Here is a 23007-nt window from a genome sequence, read left to right as displayed (position 1 = left end):
GGGTATGGAGTCAGATGGCACCAGGTTTGGACCCTAAGACTTAACCTGCACTTCAGGTTCTCACGGGGACATGAAACAGCCAAAGCCTCTGAAAGGCCGTCAGTGGAGTGGAGCCACTGTTATCGTGATTTACAAACTTTACAGAGCCAGGTGAGCCTGTTCTCTCTGCATCCTCAATGGATTAGTCAGGATTCTCTAGCAAAACGGAGCCAACAGGGTGTGTGTGTACATACATATATATACACATATATACATACATGTCTACAGAGAGACATATATATGTGTACACACACACACACACACACGGGCAAGGCAGATGGAGAGATTGATTTCAGGATTGGGCTCAGGTGATTGTGGAGGCTGGCAAGTCTGAAGTCTGCAGGGCGGGCCATCAGGCTGGGATGAGTTGCAGCTGGAATCTGAAGGCAGTCCCTGAAGAATTCCCTCTTCCTGAGGGAGATTAGGGCTTCTCTGATACCTCAGTTGGTAAAGAATCTGCCTGCAATGCAGGGGACCCTGGTTCAATTCCTGGGTTGGGAAGATCCCCTGGAGAAGGGATAGACTACCCACTCTAGTATTCTTGGGCTTCCCTTGTGGCTTAGCTGGTAAAGAATCTGCCTGCAATGTGGGAGACCTGGGTTTCATCCCTGGGTTGGGATGATCCAAGGGAAAGGCAACCCATTCCAATATTCTGGCCTGGAGAATTCAGAGCCATGGGGTCGCAAGCGTGGTCTGTTTGGTCCTTCAACTTATTTGATGAGGCCCACCCACACTATGGAGGGTAATCTGCTTTACTCAAAGTCTGCTGATTTAAATGTTAATCTCTTCTTAAAAAAAACCAAAACCTTCATATAAATATCTAGAAAAATGTTTGACCAAGTACCTGGGTACCATGGCCTTGCCAAGCTGACATGTAATAATAACCACCATCACCCCCCGTACACAGGCTCAGGTGCCCTGATGCACTCTGCCCAGCAGCCTCACCAAAAAGCATTCCGAGCACTGTGGGACCTGGTGTGGACTCCATTCAGGAGTCTTTATTGTCAGAAGAAGCAGATATAGGTGATTCTGCCTTGGTGTCCTGGAGCACAAGATTGAGGTCAGCACTGCTCCTGGGCTCTTAGAGCTTGCAGGATGTGGGGTGGATGCCAGAGCTCTCTAGAACCCATCAACACAATGCCCTGAGTGTGCTGCAAGTACCCAATGTCATGGGACAGATCCTGGCCGTCCTGTTCTTGAAAGACTCCTGGCTGGCCTGGTCCTCGGGTGCTCCCCTGAAGAGGAGCACAGCGGGAGCCAGTGTGTGCCCTGCAGCGGGCCAGCACCTCATTCAAAACAACTCCGAAAGACCGACACACGCACACTGTTCTTGAATACTTTATAACAACCAGAAACTACAACCATCAAAATGCTTTCAGGACAGCCCACTCCAAAACGCCAAGTCAAGGGCAACTTGGGCTGCCAGAACTCAAAACCAGAGACCACCAGCTTCCTCCATCCCCTCCTGCTTCCAGCCCTCCTGCATCACAGATCTTCATCGTCAAACGTCTCCGTACACCTCAACATTATCATCTCGTCATCGACAGGAAGGTCTGGCTCCTGCAAAACACAGGTAGAGGAGGATTCAAGTTTTATTTGAGGGCTCCAGGCCTCAGGTGGGGGAGATGGCCCCAACATCTCAGGCATGCCTCCTCCCTCTGCTTCTCCCCGACATCTCTTCAGCGGTATCTTCTCCTCCAGCTTCCAGCCAGGAAGTTAAGAGCAATGAGGGGCAGGGAGTCCATTTCCATTTCACTCGACTCCGTACTCTACAGTCTCCAGAAGGGCTTCTCCTGGATACAGTAGAACTGGCTTCTCTCCTCTCCTGGGGATTTCTAAGATCCCATGAGAGAGACAGGGGGAATCTTAAAGGTTTATCCAAATGCCCTCAACAGAGGATGATGAATTATACCACAATGCACCCACCCGTGGAATACCATGCAGCTGCTTCCAATAAAAGGAAAGGGGTCCTTCTCTGTGGGATACTCTATTTTAAGAGCAAGGTCCAGAGCAGTGTGTATGGTGGGCTGCCACTTGTGTTTAGTGTCTGTGTGCTCAGTTGTGTCTGACTCTTTGCCACCCCATGGACTCTAGCCTGCTAGACTTCTCTTGTCCATGGCATTTTCCAGGCAAGAATATTGGAGTGGGTTGCCATTTCCTTCTCCAGGGGATCTTCCCAACCCAGGGATCAAACCTGGGTCTCCTGCATTGCAGGTAGATTCTTTACCACTAGTGCCACCTGGGAATACCATTTGTATTTGATAGATTATATAAATATCTGCAGAATATTTTTGGATGACTGTATAAGAAATTGGTCATGATAACTGCCTTTGGGGAAGGGAATACAATAGGAACAAGGGACACTGGTAGGCGAGAGACTACGTTTTCTTTGTATATCTTTTGGTAACATTTAAACTTTAAACCATGTTCATGGGTTAGCTATTTGGAGATCATTTTGAAAAGACAGCATTATGTTAATTTAGCAAGCGTTTCTCATTCCCTTAATGATGACACCAGCTAACCTCCCTGATTCCTCATTAACTCTTCCCCTAAAAGTACATTCCTGGGTTTGTGTTCTTCCTGAGTATCCCCACTCCAGCAGAAAATCACCCCTGTAATTTGTTAGCCCTGCTCGTTAGGGGTTGATTCCCTTGGGCCTTGGGAAGCACCCCTAATCCAGCCAACCATCTCATGGATGTGGGACCAGATTGGGGGTGATTCTGAGAATGAAGCCTCTTCAGCTCCAGAGAGAATTGTCCTCACCTGCTGTGCCCTCCTGATAGGGGTGGGGCACATCAGAGCCAGGGTATCCAAGAGGGGGAAGAACTGGTCAAAGGAAAATCACCCCGACCCCTTGTTTAGGGTGAGGATGGTGGCAAAGGTTGAGAAAAAGGGGAGCTGGAACGTGGAGGATGCCCAGAGGCCAAACATCTGGGGAGGGAGCCACACACTGGAGTCTGTCACAGTGTGCCTGAATGTCATTTTGAGTGTCCTACTTCCTTCAGTCAGTCAGTTCAGTCACTCAGTCGTGTCCGATTCTCTGCGACCCCATGAACCGCAGCGTGCTAGGCCTCCCTGTCCATCACCAACTCCCAGAGTTCACCCAAACTCATGTCCACTGAGTCAGTGATGCCATCCAACCATCTCTAGGCCCCTGAAAATGGTGATGAGGGACTCTTCAGCTGCAGATCTGTGAAATTGCTAGCCTGCAAGAGGTGTCTGCTGGGACTGGGTGCTGAAGTGTGTTGAGTAGCATTCCCCCCAGTTCATGTCCACCTGGAACCTATTTGGAACTAGAGTCTGTGCAGGTGTGATTAACTAAGGCTGTAAGCGGAAGTCATCCTGGATTTGGGGTGTGCCCTCGATCCAAATGATAGGTGTCCTTACAAGATGAGAGGGACAGAGAGACGCACAGAAGATGGAGGCAGTGATGCAGCTACAAGTCCAGGGATCTCTGGCATTGCTGGGAGCCTACCGGGAGCTAGGAAAAGGCAGGAAGAATTCTCCCCTAGAAGTTTCAGAGGGAGCATGGCCTGTCAACACCGAAACTGGGCCTTCTGGGAAAATAAATTTTTGTTGTTTTAAGCCCCTGAGTTTGTGGTAATTTGTTACATCAGTCCTAGGAAACCAATACAGGTACTAATTAAGTTTCATCCAACCACCTCCCTGAAGCCAACAGTGCGGGATGAACGGGGAAGAGAATGCAGCTGCCCTCTTTACACACCCTGTACCAAGGCCTGAGGCCTCCTGCATGAGGACACTCTTGGGCAGCTTGTTCAAGACACAGATTCCTGGGGCCACATCTCACAACACTGAATGGAAATCTTGGGTGTGGGGACGTCAGGAATCTGCATTCCAGGGAGCTCCCAAGGTGAGTCAAGTCTGAGTGCCTCTGCTTTACATGGGCTCCAGTCCTGCCAGTTCTTTCTTTCCTGCAATGTGTAGAGTAACGAAGTGGGGAAAACAAAGACTGTCCCATCCATCCACTCTCAAAGCCTTGGTAAAGTGACCTGACTTCACTGTGTCCAGAGAAAGGGACTCAGTGGTCAGGGCTGGTGGCCAAGGGTTGGTGGGGGGGTGCAGAGAGCAAACTGCAGGGAAGGGCCTTGGCTCCAAGTGGTCTCAGCAGAGGGAAGTGAAGGGTGAGCAGGAAAAGGGCCACACTGAAAGGCTGCCCTGATTATTTTTGGCCATTTTCATCACTATCACGTGCCTTTTAAAATAAACAGCTATATTTTTGCTAAATCAGTGGGAAAATCCATGGCTCTGAATCTGAAAGGAGCTGTCTCCTTGGCAGCTCATGAATAACCCCCTCCCTCCATGGAAATTTCCAGGAATGCACCTTCTAACCAAGACCCCCACAATGCATGTCACTGTGGGCTGCAAAAAGCAGAAATTAATATCCTTCAAAAGCTGACAGCAAATATTACCCCAGGGTCTCAGAAAATGATGAACTAGTTCAGCCTCTCAGAAAGGCATCAAGGAATCACACATGTAGGAATGCCTGCCAATGGCCAGGCCTCTGACGTCTGGTCCCTGCCTCAAGGTTCCCAGGCTTGGATGTGCCCTGAAGAGCATCCCTCTGCCTTTTCCCTGTTTCCCTGGACATGCTCCTTCCACAAGATGCATTAGATTGAAGTCACCTATCCGTGGAAGAACGTCCCCCGTGGTGTGAACTGGGGGAGCTGCAGCCAGTGCGCCCCTCCAGAGCCCACCATCTGACAGGAGGCGAGCCAAGGCCTGACTGCACCCTGCTCCATCCTACCTGCTTGACCTGAGTGTTAACACAGCAAAGGCCTTTGAAAAAATCGATGATCTGCACGTAGAGCTGAAACATCTCCTCAGGATTTTTTGGGTTGCAGACGGCCAACGTGGAGCTAACGGCAGAAAGGAGGAAGAAACAGCATTTAGAATCCTGTTTACCTCCACTTTGTCGTTGCTGTTCAGTCACTAAATCGTATGTGACTCTTTGTGATCCCATGGACTGCAGCACGCCAGGCTTCCCTGTCATTCACCATCTCATGGAGTTTGCTCAAATGCATGTCCATTTGTTCAGTGATGCCATCCAACCGTCTCATCCTCTGTTGCCCCTTCTCATCCTCCCCTCAATCTCCACCTCTAAAAATATCTGGATTACAATGAGAATCAAACACTCTGAAGCATGCAGCTGAGCCCTCCGGTGGCCCAGCACCTTCTGTGGAAGGTTTACACCACCCCAGTTCCAGCATCATGTCTGGAAGCTGCTGGGGAAGCAAGACTACAGGGAGGCTGGCCCATGGGTCCTCGTTCAGTGTTCTGAGCTGTGGCCTGGGGAACAAGGAGCAAGATCTCCTCTCTGCCCAAAGTCAGGCTCTGCTCCCACCCGTGGCTGCCCAGGCTCAGGAAGCCCAGGGCATGATCAAGTTCAGTCCCTTGACATGCCTCTGCTCAGGAGGTCTAACATGAAACGCCAGCCCTGGCACAGATGGAAGGCTGCCCTGAAGATTTTTTTCCTGCTGTTTCCTGGGACAAGGGGAGAAGCCCACCAACGGGACCGTGAATCAGGCCTGGACAGCTGGTGGTGCTTTGACCTCACTTCACTTTTTTTTAATCCCCTAATTGGTTGTTTTCTGTTCCATCAGCAGGGTGAGGAGTTAACAAAATTATTTGTCAAGTACACTTTGGCCACTTTTCAACCAAATTGTGTTCACAGCCCAAGCCCAACAAAGAAATAGCAATGTCTGTCTCCAGCCGGTTTCAGCAAAATCAAACTCTGTACCGCCGGGAAGAGTCACCATGGAAAATTGCTTTGAGATTTCAGGCAAGTCTGGCTGGGCTGGGGGTGGGGGAGAGGGTGGCAGCTGAGTTGCAAATACTGCAGTCTGATCTGCCTGCAGGCTGCCAGGGTTCCGGGCTGGAGCCACAGGCCTTAGAAAGAATGGAGATGTTCTTTGGGATCATGAGAACAAGAATGTCACCTCACTCACAAGGCAGAAAGACTACATGTTCTTGCTTCTTTAAAAAAAAAAAAATGTATTTGGCTGTGTAGGTCTTACTAGCAGCACACAGGATCTAGTTTCCTGACCAGGGATCCATCCCCAGCCCCCTGCTTTGAGAGTGTGGAGTCTTAACCACTGGACGACCAAGGAAATCCCTTCTTGTTCCTTTGTAACCAGGTATCTGAGGGGGCTGTGCCTTTAGGCTGTAAGACCACAGCTTTTCAAAGTAGCAAGGAAATTTTAGTCCTAAACTCTCTCTTTCTGAGGGAACAAAACTGTTTTTTATGTGTGTGTGTGTTTAAAAAAACCAAGCTGCTTCTTGTTTTAAAATCTCCCCAGATGCTCTTCTGACTTCAGGGGGTCATCCCCTCCTTCTACATCCTTCCCATCAGCACTGTGAAAACAGCTCCTCCCTTTGTGCAACTCAGAGACCCTGTCCCTCCCCGCCAGGCTCAGGCATGGGGCCTGTTGCCCCGTTGGCCCAGGCTCTCTGTGCCCCAGAGCTCCCTGTCCACCTCTCAAACCAGACTGACTGCTGTGACCCATCCACGGCCACCTCACCCCAGGAGACAGTGCAAACCACCAAGAGTTGACAACTCTGGTTGATGTATCTCAGCCCTGGACCACAACGGAAGAACTGTCTATGCTGAAGAAGCCCCAGAGAAGATCCTTCCCAGGGCAATGGCACAATCCTAGGACCAGCCTCTTCTGAATCGCAGGAAAAAGTGGATTTCCAAGAACTTCCACTGAACTATGCTCCCCTCTGAGAGGCTGCAAGGGAGAGGGTCCTAAACACCCCAGCAGGGACATACACACACACACACACACACACACACACACACCAGAGTTTCATACCCCTCCTCACCTGGGGCTAGATGTGCCCGGACACACACACACACACACACACACACACCAGAGTTTCATACCCCTCCTCACCTGGGGCTAGATGTGCCCGGACACACACACACACACACACACACACCAGAGTTTCATACCCCTCCTCACCTGGGGCTAGATGTGCCCGGAGCTTCACTTTTGTCCAGGAAACTTGCCACGTCAAAGGCATCTTCAAAAAGGATCTGAAAGAAACCATAAAACTTCACGTGTTAGAAATCCTCCACACTCTGATGTTTGCTCTGGGCTGCCAAGGGATAGAAAGGCTCCCTACCCCTTGTCCCCAAAGGGATGCATGTTAAAGATGAGGCCCAAACCCAGGGTCTCTGCTTGGTGACCTTTACAGGGGATGAATATTAAGTTCTTGCCCACCCAGAACACACTGCCAACCCCAGAGAGTGGCTGAGAAATGGGGAAGCACTGGGGACCATGGTCTCCTCTTTTTAAAGAGGGTGGGAGCTTAGGTGGGAGAGGCAACAGCCAGAGGTGAGCCTCTGTTTACATGGGAAAGGGCTCATCTACACCGCCTGAGGGACAGACTGAGCCCAGGATCCACAATCTAGTAGTTTCATGCCAGGGGAACAGAGGTTAAGGGGTCTCTACGGTTAGGTTGCAGAGAGCCCACTCCCAGGGTGGATGTGCCACAGTCAACCCATGTCCCTGCCCCACCCCCACTCCACCTTGGGAGTCCCGTGCAGTCACACCAGTCACCTGGGGTGCTTGTTAAAAACACGGATTCTGAGCCATCCCCTTGAAGACTCGGATTCAGTGGGTCTAGAGTAGTAGCCAAGCACCTATCTTTTAACTAAATTCCATGTGAGAACCATGGGGAGATCATGGAGGGTTAACCATAAACAAGTGACCAAAGGGCAGAGATTTGAAAACACAAAAATAATCTGTGATAAAGGATGCAATCCTTAAAGCAGGAACTAGGCATCCTGGATAGGTCCTCCCCACACTGGGATCGTCTGTAAGCTGGCAGGACAGGGTGACAATAGTTTCCCATGCCTGGCCCTGGAGTCTGGGAGGCCTCCCAGGGAACGTGGTATCCAGAGCTGTCCACTGGACCACAGAAAAAGCTAGAGAATGCCAGAAAAACATCTGCTTCATTGACTACTTCAAAGGCTAAAGCCTTTGACTGTGCAGATCACAACAAACTGTGGAAAATTCTTAGAGATGGGAAACCTCTAGATCACCTTTACCTGCTTCCTGAGAAACATGTATGCAAGTCAAGAAGCAACAGTGAGAACCGGACATGGAACAACAGACTGGTTCCAAATTGGGAAAGGTGTACGTCAACACTGCATACTGTCACCCTGCTTATTTAACTTATATGCAGAGTACATCATATGAAATGCTGGGCTGGATGAAGCACAAGCTGGAATCAAGATTGCTGGGAGAAATATCAATAACCTCAGATATGCAGATGACACCACCCTTACGGCAGAAGGGAAAGAGGAATTAAAGAGCCTCTTGATGAAGGTGAAACAGGAGAGTGAAAAAGCTGGCTTAAAACTCAACATTCAAAAAATGAAGATCAAGGCATTCGGTCCCATCACTTCATGGCAAATAGCTGGGGAAACAATGGAAACAGTGAGAGACTTTATTTTGGGGGGCTCCAAAATCACTGCAGAGGGTGACTGCAGCCATGAAATTAAAAGACACTTGATCCTTTGAAGAAAACCTATGACAAACCTAGACAGCAGAGACATTACTTTGCCAACAAAGGTCCAAAAAAAAGTCAAAGTCAAAACTATGGTTTTCCCTGTAGTCATGTAGGGATGTGAAAGCTGGACAATAAAAAAGACTGAATACTGAAGAATTGATGCTTTCTATCTGTGGTGCTGGAGAAGGCTCTTGAGAGTCCTTTGGACACCTAGGAGATTAAACCAGTCTTAAAGGAAATCAACCCTGAATATTTTTTTTTTTTTATTTTTTTTTTTATTTTTTTTTTAACCCTGAATATTCATTGGAAGGATGATGAAGTTGAAGCTCCAATGCTTTGGTCACTGGGGTGTGAAGCGCCAACTCATTGGAAAAGACCCTGCTGCTAGGGAAGGATAGAAGGCAGGAGGAGAAGGGGACGACAAAGGATGAGACGATTGGATGGCATCACCGACTTAATGGACATGAGTTTGATCAAACTCCAGGAGATAGTGAAGAGCAGGGAAGCCTGGCGTGTGCAGCGCATGGGGTCACAAAGAGTCCGATACGCCTGAGCAACAACAAGGGCTGTTCCCCCAGCGTCAGAGGCGCCTGGAGGTTCTCTGGCTCTAAGACTCCCCAGAGAGGCACCGGACCTCTCCTCAAAGAAACCACCTGCTGAGGAACGTTTGAAAAGTCAGGGCAAAGCAGGGGGGTGGCGCCATGCAAGCTGAATGTCTTGCAAAGCACTAGATTAGGAGCAGAGAAGCAAAGAACTGCCCGCTCCGCTAGAGCAGGGAGGAGAGATGCGGCCCCAAGTGGGAGCAGCAGCCTTCCGCGGCTGTCCTAATTCTGGAAGACCAGCGGAGGAGCCCACCTTGATCTCAATGCTCAGCGACCGCTAACGCGCACCAGCACTCTGCTTGGCTGACCATGGCCGGCGCTAACAGCTTCAACTTCAGCATTTACAGTAAAGGCATGGGTACCTCCTCTCTATTCCCCAACGCTCTGTGGGGTGGGAGGGAACTGACCCCCCCCCCTCTCAGGTCTTGGCCCTGATTGGTCCAAACAGAATTCTATCTCGGTTTTTCATTGGCTCAATTACCTGGCAATCTAGCAAATTCTGACCAATGAGAGGGAAGGAGAGGCATGGTGGAAATTTCTGGAGATGTTCTTCCTTGATGCTTAAGAAAGAGCCAGAGGCAGTCTTTTCCCTTGCCTGACGTAGAGGATGTATGGATGTGAGAGTTGGACTGTAAAGAAAGCTGAGCGCCGAAGAATTGATGCTTTTGAACTGTGGTGTTGGAGAAGACGCTTGAGAGGCCCTTGGACTGCAAGGAGATCCAACCAGTCAATCTTAAAGGAAATCAGTCCTGAATTGACGATGGACAGGGAAGCCTGGAGTGCTGCAGTCCATGCGTCGCAAAGAGTCGGACACAACTGAGCGACCGAACTGAACTAAACTGATGTAGAGGAGAAGGAATAATAACTTGATTGCTACTGGCCGCCGTTCCACAGTTTTACCCTGTGCGGGAAATGGGAGGGCGGGAAAGGTGAGATGCCAGCCTTGAGAGGAGGCAGAGCAGGGAGAAGGGAAGAACCGAATCTGCGGCCACACGGCCTAGAGACATAGCGAAAGTCCTCCTGCCGCGGGCCCTCCCGGGTTGGGCAGAGTACATCACCTCTTGGTTTAATGAGAGAGTACTTGAAACTGAAAGAATCTTAGTGGATACAGCCTTCTAAGCCATCTCTTCTGTAATCCCCATGGAAAGGCCAGGAAGGTAACAGGAGAAAAATAAATGGTTCTGTGGTTGTGCATATATGTCAGGAAAATCAGAAACGTACTGCGCCAGCATCCGGAGAGCACCTCCAGGTGGCTGCGGGAACCCTGCTAACTTGCCGGGGCGTCTCCAGGCACAGATGATGGAGTCATTCCTATCCACCCTCCATCCCACCTGTGGGTCGGCTCACCTCCTCAGGGGTGGAGACGAGCGAGCAGCTGGCTCCCTGGCTGTCAACCCCGCTGTCCTTCATGCTGTCCTCGGCACAGGCCGGCTCTGGATAGGACCCCACGAGGCCGCTCTGTGTCTGCTCCCAGGCCTGCAAGAGGATGGTCTTCATCTCCTCCGAGAGGATCTGCCAAAGATGGGAGATGGCCGCGGACACGATGGGGAGCGTCACCTCCTTGGAGGAGATGATCTTGTTCCTGATCAGAAAGTCCATCGTCTGCTTGTAAAAGTTGAGGTACCTGCAACCGAAAGGGCAGTGACCCCCAGACCTGAACGCAGCGGCCCGAGGTCCCCCAACCCCAGGCGGCTCCTCGGGATCCCGTGGTGGGGAGGGGGGCGGTGAAGAGCACAGGCCTTGCCCCGCACTGTGGTTCACCAGGGACTCAGCCTCATTAGTCTCCGCCAGCCCTGACCCTAGCAGTGCAGAGCCAGCTTGGGGGCCACGGGCGACTTAGTTTTGTGTTTTGGGGTCCCTTCTAAGTCCTCCCAGCGCCCTCTGCGAAGCTCACTGTCAGACAGAAGAGAGGATGAGAGGAAGGGCAGGCTGACTCTCTCACCAGGGGAACACGGCTTCAAATTTAGAGCCCAGGAATGTGCAGACATGATAGGAGCCCGCTTAAATTTGGAAGCTGTGGAGTAAGCCTCTTTCTGTTGAGCCAACTCCTCCAAGCCCACATACATGGATGTGTCCGGCCTTGAGTTTGCTAAGGAGCAGTGAATAGCAGGTGGAATCTGGGCTAGCCATTCACTGCTTCCCTTGCTCCAAGACCAGTAATGCTGCGGGGGTGGGGAGGCACTTTAGCCCTCAAATCACACCAACAGACCCCCACAGTGTCACCCCAGATAAAGTCAGTCTAAGGAAACACAGTGCATGTGCTGTGCAAATGTGGTTTCAAGACTATTTCTCTAGCCCCTCTGCCAACCCCATCCCCGAGCCCTTCCTGTGTGGAAATCTGGAGGGCCCGTGACTCAGGGCCTGTAGGGTGCTCCCGCTGGAGCACTTGTCCCCTTCCCCACGGGCACCAGGCCTTTCACACCGTTCAAATTCCAAGAGATCTGGCAGCAAGGTGACGGAGGAGTTTAAGAGCTCCACTTTTTTCTCCTCTTCCTCCTCCACCTCCTCATACTCTTCCTCCTCTTCTTGGTCCTCCTCCTCCTCCTCTTCTTCCTCTTCTTCCTCCTCAACATCCTTCCCAGCTGCCTCGATGGAGCACCAAGTGTCTGAGCCTTTCCAGTTAACTTTATTTGACACCAGACTGGGGAGGAAATAGAAACAAGACAATTACAGGCTAATTTCCCTTATGAACATCAAGGCTGAACATTTTAATACAGTTTTAGCATATTTTATATATATTATATATATGCATAAGTGGGCTTCCCCAATAAGTGGGCAGGTAAAGAATCCGCCTGCCAGTGCAAGAGACACAAGACACACAGGTTTGATCCCTGGGTCAGGAAGATTCCCTGGAGTAGGAAATGGCAACCCGCTCCAACATTCTTGCCTGGAAAATCCCATGGACAGTGGAGCCTGGTGGGCTACAATCCGTGGGGTCGCAAAGAGTTGGACATGACTGATGTGCCCGAGCATGCAGGCAACATGGTGCTCTTACCCTACCTACCCTACCCTACATATGTATAAATACATTATGACCAAGTGAGGTTTATCCTAGGAATATAAGGTGGCTTATTCAAACTTTGAAAATCAATCAGTGTAGCTCACCATGTCAACAGATTAAGGAAAAATATTAATTTCTATATGTGCAGAAAAGCATTTGGCAAAATTCAACATTCATTCATGATTTTAAAAAACTCTCAGCAAACTAGGAATAGAAGGGAATTTTTTTAACCTGATAAAGAGCATCTATAAAAAGCCTATAGCTAACATTATACTTAACAGTAAAAGATTGTTTATCTGCCAAGCTCAGAAACAAGAGAAAGATGTCCTCTCTTACCACTTCTATTCAAAATTATGCTGGAGATTATAGCCCATCCCAAAAGATGAACCAAAGAAATGAAAGGTGTACAGATTGGAGAGGAGGAAATAAAACTGTCTTTGTTTGCAGACAATGTGATTATCTATGTAGAAAATCCCAAAGAACCTAAAAATATGTGGTCAGAACTAAGAAGGAAGCAAGGTTTCAGAATACAAAGTTGATATACAAAAACCAATAGTATTTCTGTAAACTAGCAATGAATAACTGGAAATTGAAATTTAAAAAGTAGCATTTACAGTAGCACCCAAAACCATGGTTAAATATTTGGGTTTAAACTAAAAGCTCCACCTAGAAAAGAAAGCAATGAATAAACTGGACTTTAAAGTTTTTAATTCTGCTCTTCAAAAGACAGTTTTAAGAGAATGAAACAATATGACGCAATTTGGAAAACCAGGGCTTGTACTCAGAATTTCTTCATACTGACAGGAATAATCTCCAAGGCATCAGATTGAGTCAAAAGGCAAGTGCATCAGAAGATAACATAGGAGGGGTCTCAGTCTCTCTCTCTCTTTCTGTTTAATTTCAGAGTGGAAGAAGTCTTTCTGACTATTCACCTAACATCAGATGCCATTGTAGATCGACAGATTAGACTTCAGTTTTGCATGGACAAGACAAAAAACAGAAATGCTGAAATAGTAAAACAACCAACCAAGGTATGATTGTTTGTAATCTATATACTAGAAGGAGAGCTGATTTCTCGTGATATGTAAAGTGCTTCTACCACTAAGAAAAAGACCACCAACCGAACAGGAAAATGGGCAGAAATTAGGTAAAAAAAGCTTCCAGGAAGGGAAATACAAATGACCCTGAACAAAGGCACTTAAGCTTACTCATAATTTAATTAATTAATTAAAAATATAATAATTATAAAATGCAATTAATCTAGTCCTCTACTGGTACCACACTTCTAATTATTGCAGGTTTATAATAATTCTAGTGAAAAATCTTCCCTAATTAATATGATTCTGAAAGAAATTTAGCCATCCAGATGTGGGTGATACAAGTATTAATAAGATTTTAGTACATGATAGTGTTCATACGTTAAATCAGGAGGGAAAGCATGGCTTACATAATAAATGGGGCGTGGAGTCAATAGCTAATGTCTGCCTCACTGAGATCATCTCCCAGGCTGGTTTCTAGGTGGGGCCAGTCTGATTTGTAAAATATGGCCACAAATACCCTGCCACATATACTCAGTACACACACACACACACACACACATGTGCGCACGCATACACACACCATTTGCCTCTTCCCCTCCACATGACCAAACAGTGTGGATTATGATTATAGGTGATTACACCCTTCTTAATACTTTTCTGTATTCTCACAGTGTCTACAATGTGAATTTAATTTAATCATTTCTCTCTTGATTATTTCCTTTAGGATATAGTACACATTTGCTGTTTTAAAAAACTGGAAATACAGAAAAGCACAGAGAAGACAATATAAGAAATTAGTAACCCCGCCCAAAATGAAGGGAAACAACATCACTTGGCCTCCACGGGTTCTCGGGAGCTTCTGATCACAAGCTGTGTGCAGTCCTCTTTTCAGACTGAGTAAGACTGTTTACACACGTACTCGGGTGCCTCCTCAGAGGCCGGTCTGAGCGTACACCGTGCTGGAAACACCCTGGGGCCACCAGAGATGACGCGGGCCCGGTCGTGGTCCCCAGAGTCCAGGCCGCGCTTGAAGCAGCTGTGCGGGCTGAGGCGGTGCAGGGCTTGGACCCTCCGAGGGCGCAAGGACTGAGTCTGCCCAGCGCACGTCCAAAGCTGCGAGAGCTAAATGTCCCCCGTGAGGTCACAGAAGCGCGAGACGCTCCTCAGTCAGCCTCTCTTGTCTGAGTGCCGTGTTACAAACGAGGTTCCCCTTTCAGCACCCCTTCCCCTTGCAGCACCTGCATGTACTACTTTTTCCTTTCTTCTCTGACATCCTTTTTAGCTTTTCTTAGGTTCCTGTGAAGCTAGAAGGTAGGCAGAGATTTGGATTTCCCTTATCTTCTTATGTATCTTTCAGTAAAACCATTAGGTAAGTTTTTTAAAAGCTATAATACTATATGAATACTGTGATCTCATTTCTCCACAAAATAATGTGCAAAATAGAAGAAAATAAGGATATTCTTGATGGTTAACATTGATTTTCTTTGAGTGGTGAGATAAGAAGTACTTTCATGTTCTTTTTTCGGGTACTTCTGTTCTTTTTGACATTTTCTGTTAATAAGTAGGATTATTTTTATATTTAGGAAAAATCCAATACATGTGATTAGGATAACACAGAGAAGAGAACTCTCCAGCACAAAGCTGTTCTAAATCGATAAGCAGTGTCTCTCACTCTGCTCTGCATTCTGGCGGGGAGGGTGGGCTGCCGAGCCGCAGCAGAACTGTGGTAGAAGAGCGGCACGTTCTGGGTCTCCTGGTGCTTGGGGCTCTTACCTGGGCTTTCTGGAGTACATGCTGGCATATTCTTTCTTGGCCTCCTCTAAGCTGTTTGCATTCCCATCCTCCAGGTTGAAAGACTCTATTAAGGAGTTGAAGGCAAGGGTCACAGGTGATAAAGTCGGGACTTGGTCCAGTCTCTCCTGCCTTTCTGGACTGTGTGGACCATGGGTGGTCGCTGAACCCACCCAGGTTCAGGGTTAGGGGTCAAGAGCCCAGTTTCACCTCTCTTTTTAGATGGGAGGGGGAGAGGGACAGGGGAAGAGCTTCTTGAGCTGACCCTTCTCAGTCAAGCCATGGAGAGCACCCCTTTCAGAATTCAGCTCCCACTGGCTCATGAAACCCCAATGTCCAGCCTGAGTGCCAAAGAAGGGAGACAGCTTCTGCCCTTTGCTTTTGAGTTGGACAGCCCCGGTCCACTTCTCTGGCCTCTCAAGAGGTCAGGCACCTGGGAAGGAACTCCTCTTGCTCACACAGCCCACTGACGTTTGTCCGTCCTGCCAGACCCTAAGCTCGCTGAGGACAGGGGCATGGGTCTGATCGTACCCCTGGTCCAGACACAATGCCTGGCACACAGTAGGCTCTCAGTAAATATATGTTCACTTGGCTTACCCCAATCTCTCTGTTTTCAACAGAAAAAACCAACCAGCCCTACCCTGGGAGGCAGAGGGGTGGCAGCCATGGATCGCTTACCTTTCAGCTTCAGTAGCTCATCCAAAGTTTGTTCCAGTTCCTGAATATGATTCTTCGCCTTATTCAAAACTTGCCACTGAGGACAGAGACAGACAGTGCGGAGAAGCCGGCCTCCCCTCGCAGAGTTGGTTTTGTGAACACGGAAGCCCCTTTTCTGCCCTGAAGCCACCCCCACCTCGGGTGCAAAGTCTCAGTCTTTGACAGCGTCAACAGAAAGGGTAGGAGTTAGTTCCTAGCCACGGAAGGCACGACATTTACTTTGTATTCTGGAAATGGTTCTCACAGAAATACCAAAGCATTTGGAAACCATTAAGCTGTGTTCAGCAGACAGTTAGGGCTGCAAATGACTATAGATGCGCTGTGAAGTTGGGATGGACAATGTCTGCAGAGGCAGCAGAGAGCCCTCCCTCCCCCCATTAACTTATGCTCACTTCGCACAGTGTGCTACCGGTGGGTTAACAGTAAATGTACTAGTTTAGTACTAGTAAATGTACTAGTTAGTAAAAATACAAAAATGTATTTTTGTTTGCCAAATGCATACATTCTAGTTGACCTAAAGTCTTATCAAGTGCTCTGTCAATTTGAACTTCTGAATTTCCTGTCCTGCAAAAATAGAATCACAAGCATTTCCTTGCTCCCTCCTTCCCTTTCTTCACCACTGGATGTAACATTATTCAAGTCAAAATGGTAACTGCAAGATTATACAACGATGAGAAACGCTGAATATTGTGTACTATGCAGAGCGCCCAGTGCCTGTGAGGAGTCCCAGACCTTCCTCAGGCACGCACAAGGGCAAAGAGCTGTGTGCCCAGCCCGGGGTCACAGAGTAAACAAAACTGCCCAGCTTTCAGGCCGCTGACATTCTAAGAGGGAAGATGAGCGTGGAGACAACCCCTCATCACACAGAACACACCACAGCCCCTCTTAATGCAGAATTCCGTGAGCGCCGCAGAGGACTGTGGGAGGGCCGGCAGGGGAGGAGGAGGGACCCACCCTCCTGGAGGGCCCGACTGAGTCCTGCTGGCGCGTGAAAAGGAGACTGGAGAGCGACTAAAGGCACCCCGCTCTGCAGACCCACTGGACGGTGACAGGAGACCCAGCGGACCACGGGGATCTCGGGCTGCTCCTTTAGAGCAGGGCCCCTGCCGTCCTACACTGGCTGCTGGCTCTAGTCCCGGGCTCAGAATTACACTGCTGGGTCAGCAAGGACTCTGTCCACTCTCGGGATACCCGGGGCCGACAGGCTGCCTGAACCTCGGGCTTGGGAGGCGAGGACTTTCTAGCCCTCTGGGCCAGGACGGTCACCTGCGTCCGCGCAGCACGGCCACCCCATGCCCACCTTGCAGTCTGACTGCGTCACCTGGGCCAGAACGGAGCCAGGTGGGCCAGGTGCCGGTCACTGAAACTCTGTTTCTACAACATTTTTGGCAGGCTGATTTTCTTAGGACCTTTGTCTGAGTTGAATTATGTCCCCCTAAAAAAAGATGTGTTAAAGTTCTAACCCCAGGCCTGTGAGCGTGACCTTATTTGGAAGCAGGGCCTTTCTCGAGGTAATCAAGTCAACGTGAGATCATGAGGGTGGGCTCTAACTCAGTATGACCAGTGTCCTTATAAAAAGAGGAAATTCGGACATAGAGACAGACACATACAGTAACTGGAGTGACGCCTCTGTAAGCCAGGGAGTGCCAAGGATTGCCAGCAAATGCCAGAAGCCAAAAGAGGCAGGAAGTGTTCTCCCCTAGGGCAGTCAGAGAGAGCCCGGTCCTGTGGACACCTGGATTTTGAACCTCTAGGGGCTAGACCTCTGAGACATTTCTGTTGTTCTAAGCCATCTCCTGTATGGTATTTTGTTTTGGCAGCCACAGAAAACTAGTACAACCTTGCTGCCACACATGTGTGCATCTCACTCTTGTAAGGCAAATCCTTTCTGCATGGACGCTACAAATGCAAAACTCAGCATTGTCCCTCCAGCAGGAGCGCAAAGGAAGAACAGGGCAGAAGATATTTGATTTCCAGTCTGCCCCCTGGCTGTGCCATCCCAAGCAAATAGTCTAACTTTCTGGAGCCTCAGTTTGCTCCTCTGCAGAGTGAGGGTGACATGAACAGAGCTTGGAGGAAGAAATGAGGTGATGCATGGGGAAATGATACTAGCCTTCTAAACCACCTAGGACCGTGCTATGTTTTTCATGCTTTTTCTTGTTAAACTCCACGGCAGGCCTCAGGAAACCGTGACTGGGGTCCCTGTTTAACCGATGTATTAACTGAAGCTTAGCAAGGAACCTGCCTCACGTGGACTGACACCACTTAACAGCCAGGCTCTCCGCCACATCAGGAGGTATGAGTTTTCAGGGGTGCAGAGGGTTTCCCTCTAGATTTACCTCCACTCCTTCCTGCCAGCCCCCAGTACCTGTTTTTCCTTTAGTCGTGCTGCCTGTCTCTGCACGCTTCTTCACTGGCCAGTGACAGGGGCCTTGGGGTTGTTGTGCACCCTGGACGCATGTCACCCAGGGGGCACGGAGCAGAGTTGTTCTGGACAGGCCTTTTGCTGAGAGGCCCGGATTTGGGCCTCTGAGGTCAGGCTAGTCTGCAGCGGGGAGGTAAGGGGCGGCTCTTAAGCTTTACCCACGTGCAGCAGCAGCCAGAGCGCCGTGAGGCGTCCACAGCTGGTTGTCCTTCTAGAGGAGCAGGTGGGAGCTCTGTTGAGATTCTTCTTGCCCCCCTTGGATCCGGGCACAAGGGTACCTGCTCTGGAAGCAGCATCAGCCCAGAGGGAAACCCACAGTTGCAGGGCAACAGGCTGGTCCAGAGAGACGGACAGTGGAAAGAGGGCCTGGTTTGGAGCCCCAAACCTGGCCTCTCCCTGGGTCCTGCCACCAACCAGCTGGCAGGTCCTGTCTGAATTCCAGTTCCCTCGTTTGTTAAAAAGGGTGAGGGGCCTTGAGGCTATCGTGACCTCCCCGACGTTGGAGACCTCCTGACTGCTCCCTCCAGTGATACCAACTCCATCCTTCCATCACCACCCGAACCCACGTGAACCTTCTGTGCTCCGCCAGAGACAGCAATCAGCAGTACAGTAGCCCAGTAAGGAGAAAGGCAGAATTAAGATCAGGAAAAGATAAATGCTTACCTGGAGAGTCCTGCCACCTAGGGAAAGACCTGGTTAGTGCATGAAAACTGAGGGACACACATGCGCCTGTAGTGGGGGGGGGGGGGGTGTTGCTTTGGGGGAGGGACGTTTGTGTGTGCTTACAGTGGGAATGCAGGGTCTGGGCAGTGGCTGGAGGCTCACTGCAGCCCACGAGAGCGATGGGCATCAGTGTGGCCAGCTTACCCGGCCTCTCGGCGGCTCATTTCCCTCCTGAGGCCAGGCTTGTCTGCAGGGGGTAGGTAGGGCCCAGAGCAGACAGAGCGTCCTGAGGTGTCCACTGCAGGCCACTGACCCACCTGGGCTGCAGCCCTCGGGGGTGGAGCTCCAGGCCAGTCTCCACCCTGGCTCCACAGTCCTTCCACGTGTGGGAGCTTTTCCTCCCTCCCCTCGGGTCCCCATACCTTTGAGGCTGTGAGATCAGAGTGGGAGTAGACGGCCTTCCTGAGGTTGCCGAAGAGCCCCGCCAGGGTTGCTCGGTGGCGGGCCTGGGACAGGCGTCTGCGGGCCACCCGCTGCTCCAGTTTCTGGAGGGGCCGGGGCATCACCCCGCCGCCGCCGCTGCCGCCGGGGTTGCTGCCTCCTCCTGCAGTCTCCATGAGAAGCTGCAAGGTGCTAGGCTTGGCTTGGCCCTAAATAGTAAAGGTAAAATATTAAAGAGAAAGGAAGGTAGATTGAAGCCAAAAGGGGAACAATTCCCAAGTAAAAGGTCCCAAACCAATGAGTATAATCGACAACAGATACACAATCAACCATAGGTGATACAAAACCTGTTATTGAAACTTGACTCCTGAAAACCCAAGGTGCTCATACCTGACTTACAGTTGAAGGGCACTGCTGCTTTACAGCAGGAAGTCTCCAGGACCTTGCAGGTTCTCACTGGACACTTGTTAATTGACCACAGTGGCCAAGGAGGGCAGGCTGTACCCTGAGATCTCATTCTTTACAGTCTGTGAGAGGTGGGGCAGGTGTGTCCCAACCCTGTGAGGTCTTCCCTAGCCACAGAATCAGAGGCCCATCCAGCCTGACGGCTAGGTTACATCAGAGGCCACCTTTTATAGTCTCCAATTTCCAGACATAAACAAATCTTTAATAGGAAGCAAAGTGAAACAGCGAAGTGAACAGGAAGCCCAGAGAAAAACAAGGGTTTCCCAGGTGGTACTAGTGGTAAAGAATCTGCCTGCAATGTGGGAGACCTGAGTTTGAACCCTGTGTCAGGAAGATCCCCCAGAGGAGGAAATGGCAACCCACTCCAATATTCTTGCCTGGAGAATCCCATGAACAGAGGAGCCTGGTGGGCTAGAGTCCATGGCGTCACAGAGTCAGATACGACTGAGGGACCAGGACAGCACACCGTACAGGGAAAAACAAGAACCTTTCGAACTTAAGAATATGAGTCTTCTTTACCTGTTTAAATTAAAAAGAAATGCATGTGCCTGGACACCAGGGCATTTAGGTTGACATTTAGGCTGAGGTAAAAACACCAAGGTCCTCCCAGAGTCTCAAATTCTCTAATAGTCTAGGCATATGAATGCCAAAGGCCTCTGGACTTGTGGGGAGTCTAGAGCTCTCCTGTGCCAATACTGATAATTTGACTTTCCTCTCAGGTTTCTTACCCGAACACATTCCTCTGGAAAGATCTGCCCGTCTGTGAAGTTTGCCGCACGCGATAAGGGTGCAGCCCTCTGCCTCTCCTGTAGGGGGCAGACACTCCCAAGACTTGCTGCCTCCAGAGGCTGCCTCCACCGCGTCTCCGTTTTTTTCCCTCCCACTTAGAATGCAACCCTCCCCCCCGCCTCCCCCCGGTTTATACCTGTCTAGAGTCAGCTTGTCCTTCAGTTCTCAATTTAAGCCCCAATTTCTCTGAGAAGTTTTTCAGACCCAGGTCACACTGGCTTCTCATTTGAATCTTGTTTTGTCAACAAATCAAGATCCTTTGTCAGGATCCATGTATTCAGCATCTAAAGTGTCTCTCCGAGAGTGCATCAGAATAGATATAAGACAGGATAGCAGGTGGCAGAGGATGAGATGGTTAGATAGCGTTCTGACTCAATGCACATGAATTTGAGCAAACTCTGGGAGATAGTGAACGACTGGGAAGCCACCTAGAGTTGAACTTAAAAAAAAAAAAAACAACAAAAACTCCCTAGGCTAAACTTTAAAAAAAAAACTATGACTTCACCCTTTCCAAGTTTCAAAGTAACTTTCAGTCATCTTAAATTATCAATCCCTAAACCATTTGAGTGTGATCCAGTTGTATTAGAGCTTCCCAGGTGGCGCTAGCGGTAAAGAACCTGCCTGTCAATGCAGGAGACGTCGGTTGGATCCCCGGGTGGGGAAGATGCTCTGGAGGCGGACATGGGCAACCCACTCCAGTATTCTTTCCTGGAGAAGCCTGGCGGGCTACAGTCCATAGGATGGCAAAGTCGCACAGGACTGAGGCGATTTAACACATGCACATGCGCGCGCGCGCACACACACACACACACACACACACACACACAGAGTCTCTTAGCAAATCCTAAGTGAATGCACACAAGACACTGGATGTTTTGCAACCCACCAGCAGCTTCCTTTGGTTCCCTATGCTTATAAGATCATGCTTAAAAGAAACCCAGAATCATTCTCAGAAATCTGTAGGGTGTCAGCATGACGTGTACAAATGTACAAAAGTTTGGACTCAGGCCTAAATGGCCACCTGTTTGGATCCACGAGTTTCACTAAGTCGCATGTATTACATAAACCACCCACAAGTCCAGTGCACTATTCTGGAGGTGAATGGGTGGCGTTTAGTCGACTCGCATCCTCGCAGGGAGATGAACACCTGGGCACCCGGGCAGCGGGAAGCCATGACAGTGGTGGCAGTGGGTCACCGGCCTCACGTGCCAAACACAGTGGGGACCCTCGCTCCCCTGGGCCCGACAGACCTCAGCACAGGCGCGCGGACCAATCGCAGTGTGGCCCTGGGCCCACAGCCAATGAGGATGTGCGGTGGTGGACCAATGAGGTGCAGGCAGTGGAAGAAACAGTGTAACAAATTGTCCAAAGGCTACACACAGCGGCGGGGAGGGGGAGCGGGGCGGGCTGACCTTTTTACCTTGCCCGATGGCCCCTTTCCAAGTGAGGCCGAGGGGGGTTAGGGAGCGGATCCCTGTGTCACCACACGGCTTGTATGTGCCCACCGAGGGCTAAATGGATGTCCTTCGACTGGGTCCGCTGGCCTGACCTAGAGCCCCAGTATCCTCATCCCTCAAACGGGGCACCAGCCTGACTGGATTTCCCTGAGGCTTAGAGAAGACGTGGTCAGTACAGGTCCAGAGCACAGGTTCCCTGTCTCGGGGGAAAGATGAGAGCAAGCAGATGTGAGGAAATAGATACAAGGGGGGACCAGGGAATTGATGTTTTAAACTAGGGAAGAAGAAAAGGGGGTGGGCCATAAGAGAGGTTGCACAGAAGAGGCCTTTAGAAGGTGGGATCAAAATAGCAAGAAGAAAAGAGAAATAGTGCTTTACTCTCTGAGACAAGAATAAACAGGTATTCTTCCAGCTTAGGCAAAAAAAAAAAAAAATTCATTTCTCCCCCAAATAGAGATTCGTGTGTCTAGGTGTCTTTCTGCTTGAATTCGTGCTCCCCTGGATGTTTCGGGGATGGTCTGTTCCCATGCCTTCAGTTTGAGGCTAGGAAGTTCCAGCAGCCAGGCGCCCCTTGCTGCTCCCTATCCTGGGGCAAGCTGCTTCACCCCGGGTAGGGGTGAACCTGAGGTCAAAAGGCCTCCTGCAGGGGGCCTAGAGGCACTTGGATTTGGATTCTGACTGGGGATTTACCTCACAGTGACCATGAGGACCATGAAGTGAAGTGAAATGAAGTGAAGTGAAGTCGCTCAGTCGTGTCCGACTCTTTGCGACCCCATGGACTGTAGCCTACAAGGCTCCTCCCCCCATGGGATTCTCCAGGCAAGCATACTGGAGTGGGTTGCCATGAGATCTACCTAAAGCAGACAGACAGGGTACCTGGCCCCCTGGTGGACGCTCTTGAAATTCAGCTTCGGAGTTTGGTGGAACACTAAATTAAACGGTGTGTTACGTGGAAAGAAACTGTCACATGGAAAGCACCCAGGAAGAGCAAATTCTCCTCCTCCTTTTCAAGAGAAATATTAAATATTCGTTTTAAAAC

General features: G+C 49.8%; 1 protein-coding gene across 1 annotated transcript; it reads right to left on the bottom strand.

Moving 5' to 3' along the window:
* Positions 1-211: 211 nt before the first annotated feature.
* STRA8 (stimulated by retinoic acid 8) lies at positions 212-22672 on the bottom strand. Its single transcript, XM_043871797.1, is given in 11 exon segments — positions 212-1599; positions 4805-4916; positions 7023-7096; positions 10527-10803; positions 11602-11820; positions 14994-15078; positions 15690-15765; positions 19239-19466; positions 21633-21755; positions 21758-21883; positions 22664-22672. Coding segments are annotated over 11 exon segments (1404 nt in total). The 3' UTR covers positions 212-1524.
* Between the last annotated feature and the right edge of the window lie 335 nt (positions 22673-23007).

This window comes from Cervus elaphus, chromosome 18 (assembly GCF_910594005.1).
Source record: "Cervus elaphus chromosome 18, mCerEla1.1, whole genome shotgun sequence".
Classification (NCBI taxonomy): Eukaryota; Metazoa; Chordata; class Mammalia; order Artiodactyla; family Cervidae; genus Cervus; species Cervus elaphus.
This window is presented reverse-complemented; position numbering and strand designations above follow the sequence as displayed.